This window comes from Elephantulus edwardii, unplaced genomic scaffold (genome assembly GCF_000299155.1).
Source record: "Elephantulus edwardii isolate Elephantulus edwardi_28Jun2011 unplaced genomic scaffold, EleEdw1.0 scaffold00217, whole genome shotgun sequence".
Taxonomy (NCBI): Eukaryota; Metazoa; Chordata; class Mammalia; order Macroscelidea; family Macroscelididae; genus Elephantulus; species Elephantulus edwardii.
In genome coordinates, this window is record NW_006399967.1 from 1,969,128 (window position 1) to 1,974,961 (window position 5,834).

The following is a 5,834-nucleotide window of genomic DNA, read 5'->3' on the forward strand; positions in this document are numbered from 1 at the left end:
ATTGGCACAGGATAGAGCAGGGTTTAGGGCTGTTGTACATAGGGTCACTATGAGTCACAAACGCCTCAATGGCACATAACAACAACAAACAAGATCTTACCTGTACATGATATTGATGTTGTTGTTGTTATTATGTGCTGTTGAGTCCCACATGACTCATTTTGTTGTTGTTGTTGATTGCCAGCAAGTCAAGCACAACTCCTAGTGACCCTATGAACAAAAGACCTGAAGCCCCTCTACAACCATCGACACTTATCAAAGTTCATAGGGTTTCCGGAGGCATGTTGTTTAGGAAGTGGATGCCGCTCCTGCTTCCAAACCTGTCATAGAATGTTACTGGTTGAGTCACCTGCGATGCAGAGAGACCCCTACGTTCAGCAGCTCTGAAGCCTGCCCTGTCCTGAGCCAGTCTCACTAACTCTGACACACCCACCGTCATTGTCCCAGTTACTGTATCAGTCCATCTCATCTGAGGTCTTCATAGTGACCTATCCTCAATAGCCCTGAAATCTGCTCTACCCTGAGCCAATCTTACTGTTTCCGACACACCTAACCCAATCATACCAGTCACTGAGTCAATCCATCTCATCCAGGGTCTTCCTCTCTTGTGCTGACCCTCCATCCTCCCAAGCATGACGTCCTTCTCCAAGGATTGATCCTGCCTTGCAACATGCCCAGAGTATGTCAGACGAAGCTTCAGAATCCTTGCCTCCAAGGAGCAGCCTGGCTTCACCCTCTCCAGAATGAACCTGTTTGTTCCCCTGGCAGCTCATGGTATAGTCAATTCTCTTCTCCAGCACCACAGTTCAACAGCATCAATTCTTCTATAATCCCTAGTTATTGTCCAGCTTTCTGACTCATAGCAAGTAATTGCGAAGACTATGGCCTGGATCAGGCGCACCTTAGTCTCCAGACTGATGTCATTGCTCTTCAGTACTCTGGAGATGTCCCTGACAGCAGACTTTCCCAGTGCAATTTTTTTTTTAATTTCCTGGCTGTTGGTACCAAGCTGATTGTGGAGCCAAGCAAACTAAAATTGTTAACAATCTTGATCTCTTCACCATCTATCATGATGCTGCCAATCAGCCCAGTGGTGAGAATCTTTGTTTTCTTGATGTTGAGCTTCAATCCATATTGAAGGCTGCAGTCCTTGACCTTCTGTAACAAGCGCTTCAGGTCCTCCTCAGTTTCAGCAAGCAGGGTTGCATCATTTGTGTAACACAGGTTGTTGATAATATTGTTCAATAATTTCCTAATTCCGCTGGCTCCTCGTTCCTGGGAACGGCATAAAGAAGACTCTCTGTAGTCGGTAGGCCAAGCTGCTGTCTCCCAAGCTTCCTAGCAGAGCTGAGTCAGCAACTTCGGAAGTACCTTGTTTGTTGAAATCTCTCCATTGACAAGACGTCAATTCTGGAGCCTTGTTTTTCACCAACGCCATCAGTGCAACTTGAACTTGGTTCATTATCAGCTGTTCTTCACCATATGCTGCTTCCTGAAACGGTTGAACATGGACAGCAACCATGTGACCCACAAATCCCATGGCTGAATAAATGCCCCAATGGCCTGAAGGCAGAGACTCAGAGACATGACCACTTGTGTTCATTGATCACAACAATCAGAAAGGTGACAAGAACGCAAATGCCCACCAGCCGATGAATGGAGGAACCAGATGTGCAATGACAGGAGAACTGATGCCTTTGAGCTGTGGCGCTGGAGAAGAGCACTGACTGTCCCAGGGACAGCCACAAGGACACACAGCTATGTGTTGGGGAAAATGCCGCCAGAGCGCTCCTTGAAGGCAAGGGTGGAGAAGCTTCACCTCACATACCTGTGCATGTTGCCAGGAGAGGCCAGTCCTTGTAAAGAGACATTATGCTAAGGTGGAGGGTCAGAGAAAGAGAGGAAGACCTTCAAGATAGGGGCTGACTTCGGCAAGGCGCTCAGGCGTGTCAGGGATGGTAAGTGAGGATGGCCCAGGACGGGACAGGGTCAGATCTGTTGTTCACAGGACCGCTTGAGTCGCACTTGATGTCCCCTAACAACAAAGAGACGCATATTGTGTGACCTCACTCGTATAAAAAGACAAGAAAAGGCAAATGTACAGAGAATGAGGTTCATTAGTGGTCACCAGGGTGAGAGGAGAGGCATGGAGAGGTGAGTGGTGACGGGAAACTGCACTGAACTGCATGGAGGGTTAACGTAACAGCTGCCAGTGAACGGCACACCTGGAGAACAGCCGAGCTGGTGCAAGCCGTGTGACTGACACAGTGACTGTAGTTACACAGGGAGGAGGTGGGAGGCATGGAGACTGAAGCTCACCAGCAGCGGCCTGAGACACAATTGGTCTTTGCTTTCCTGAAAGGGCAGAGGGAGGAGATGGATAGGACAGAAGGAGACGTGTCCACTGTCAACTGTCAACTGTCTCCTTTGCTGTGAGGCCGGGAGACCCAGAAGGGGCCAGTCCTTGGCAAGGCGGAGGGTCAGCGCAGGAGAGGAAGGCCCTCGGTGAGGTGGACCAACAGGTGACTGCAGCCGTGGGCTCAGGCGTGTCACAGACGAGGAAGAGAGGGGCACAGGCAGGGTGTGGTCAGAGCTGTCCGCTGTCCATAGGGTCACCGTGAGTCAGGGGTGACTGGACAGCACCTGACAACAACAGAACATTCGGCTTCAGCAGTCCTGGTGCACACAGTGCAGGGACATTGGATGTGACATTGGCCACAGCCCTCATTCACCCTACTACTCACACCCAGATTTCCACCACTGTCTGCAGAAACCCCATGCCCCCCGAAGCCTGGAGTCCTCCCTCCCTCCTCCTGCCCCACCCCCGAGCGCTGCTGTTGTTGTCGGGTGCAGTGAAGTCGATTTTGGCCTCAGTGCAGACGCCGCATGGCAGAGGTGTCCTGAGGCCGTGGTATGGACAGGAGTAGGTCCTCACGTCTTTGGCTGCTGGGTGGACTTGAACCGTCAACCTTGTGGTTAGCAGTGGAGCACTGCGGTGCCCGCCCCAGGCTCTGCCCCCCATGAGCACAGGTCCCCTCTGCCCATCCACACCGCCCGCTCTGCCCTTTCCCACATTTTGTGTCCAGCTCAGCTTTCTGGCCTTCGCCCAGGCTGTTCCTTCTGCCCAGAATGCGGTTCCCTCTGCTTCTGCTCCTGGACCAGGAGGGGTGTGGCCGGCCTGGGGAAGTTGCAGAGGGCCCCACCAGCCCCGGCTGTGGTCAAGCACACGTTTCCTGTTCTTCACACTCCACTGACACCCCTGGAGCCCAGTGACCGCACCCCTTGGAGCTAGTCTCCCAAGGATCCCCGCACCCGTCACTTGAGACGTCTTCTAGACTCCTGTCCCGAAGGTGGGGGCTCCTGGGGGGGGGCTGAGCCAGGGGATGGCACAGGGGTGATTGAGGTTGGGGTGAGCTGGAAAAGAGGCTGGCAGGGTTGAATTCTGGGACGAGGTGTAATGTGGGTCCCGCCCCGGCCAGCTGAGACCTTGTAGCCCGGCCTTGTGCCTGGCCACCCACCCACATCTCAGATGTCCTTGTCTCACATGAGATGACCCCAGGAGGGTGAGGGGGAGCAGAGTCAGGGCTGGGGTCCCTCGTAGGGTTCCCCTTCATCTCCAAGGACTTTGTCCACACTTCTGACATTCACCGCACCCCCTGGCCCTCCCCCAGTCCAGAGTCCCTCTCCAGCATGAGCGGCCCTGAGCCATCAGCCGAGGAGCCCAGTGTGCCCACCTGGCCAGCGCAGCCCACCTACAGCAACTTGGGTGAGTGCTGGGCACTGGGAGGGGGTGGCCAGGCCTGCTGAGCTCCCGGGCAGCGTGGGCTGGGACCCGATTGTATGATGGAGAAGTCAGGGTTCAGCAAGGACCAGTCGCCTGCCTGGGGCCACACTCATGCCAGGCACGACCCGCCCCCCTTCGAGCCTCAGTTTCCTCTTCTGTCATTGAGGACCATTTCTGTATGTTGCGTTAGCTAATGTTCCTAAAACAGAGACACTCTGGGAAGGTACTCTCTCAGCTCAGGAAGCTTTTGTTATCCGCATCGACTCCACGTGCTGCACCCAGAGCCCTGCCCCACCCTGCAGCACCCCACAATTTCCACTATGATTAACTTGTCGTCACAGCCACTGTGTCAATCCACCATGGATAGGGTCTTTCTCCTTCATGGACTCCATTTGCCCAAGTTTGATGTCCTGTTCTGGGACCTGATCTGCCTTACAGCATATTTAAAGTATGTGAAATGAAATCTCCCCGCCTTTCCCTCTAAAGGAAGCACCCAGTTACACTTCCTCCAAGACAGATTTACTGGATCTCTTGGCAGTCTGTGAGAGACTCAACACTGCATTCCAAGTCTTCCCTGGTCTTTCTTATTCTTTGTCCAACTTTCTGATGGATAGGAAGCAATTGAGAAGACCTTGGCTTAGATTAGGTGCACCTTAGTCTTTAAACTGACATCCTTGCTCTTTAGAACTTTAGAGCAGTTCCTGACAGCAGGTTTACCCAGTGCAATGCATCTTTTGATTTCTTGACTGTTGTTATCATGGGTGGATTAATGTGAACTCAAGTAGAACAAAATTGTTGACAACTTTAGTCTTTTTTCCATCTCTCATGATGTTGCCGATTGGGCCAGTGTGAAGATTTTTATTTTCTTGATGTTGAGATGGAATCCCTATTGGAGGCTATAGTCTTTAATCTTCTGCAGCAAGTGTTTCAAGTCCTCTTCGCTTTCAGCAAGCAAGGTTGTGTCATCTGCATAAGGCAGGTTGTTGATAAGTCTTCCTCTGTTCCTGATGCCACATTATTCTTCACAGAGTCCAATGTCTTCAGTGATTTGATCAGAGGATCACAATTAAGGGTTCTAGGATTCCCACTTGTTCTGAAGTTATCCACACTTTGTTATGATTTACACAGTTCCACAGATGTCCACATCCCACTGACAAAATATTTTAACAAAATATAAGATTGCAGGAGTCGATGAAATACCAATTGATAGGTTCCAACAAACAGGTGTGTTCCTTCATGTGCTGACTATACCATGACAAGAAATGTGTAACACAGTTACCTGGCCACTGACCGGAGGAGATTCATACGTATTTCTATTTTAAAAATACGCCAAAACAACCAAGTGATCCAAGAGTGTGAAAATGATCAATTATCATTAATATTACATGCAGTAAAATCTTAGTAAAGATTCTTTTTAAGTGGCTAGAACAGTGCATTGACAGGGAACTTGCTGAAATTCAAGCTGGATTCAGAAGAGGCCAGGGTACAGGGATACACTGCTGACATCAGATGGATCTTGGCTGAAAGCAGAGAATATCAGAAAGATGTTTAGTTGTGTTTTTGTGACTATGTGAAGGCCTTTGTGTGGATCCTAACAAGTTTTGGACAACTTTGAGTGAACAGGTCAGAGAGGTGAGGATTGTACGTGGTATTGCTAAGGAGATGTGGTGTGGTCTGTGGTCAGAGGCTGCACACACACGTGGATACGTCAGAGGCTCAGGTGGGAAAGGCAGTCAACCCTTCCCCGCTGAGACCCAAGGCCTCAGAGGCCCAGCGGGGGTCACTCAAAGGCAGTGAGTTGATTCTGGGGACACAGTTCAATTTGTAACACATGCCCTTTCTCACACCTCGATGCTGAGACAACAGACCTGCTCGTGGTGGCTCTGGAGGCAGGTGCCTGAAGCCACTATCATGGACCTGGCCGTGGACCGCAGCCCCTCTCCTCCTCTCGCCAGTTTCCTATGGCTTCAGGCATTCCTGGGCTTGCGACTGCACCCTCCTCCTTCCTCTCCGTCCTCCCTGCACCTTCCTCCTCCCCTCCATCCTCCCT

The 5,834-nt window shown here is 51.2% G+C and overlaps 1 protein-coding gene across 1 annotated transcript in view; it reads left to right on the top strand.

The window, feature by feature from the left end:
* The first annotated feature begins 3,690 nt into the window (after positions 1–3,690).
* The window catches only part of LOC102873579 (chromosome unknown open reading frame, human C19orf35), an 8,597-nt gene continuing 6,453 nt past the window's right edge, over positions 3,691–5,834 (top strand). The window contains exon 1 of the mRNA XM_006897976.1: positions 3,691–3,766. Within this exon, the coding sequence (XP_006898038.1) occupies positions 3,691–3,766 (76 nt within the window). The remainder of the gene's footprint in view (positions 3,767–5,834) is intronic.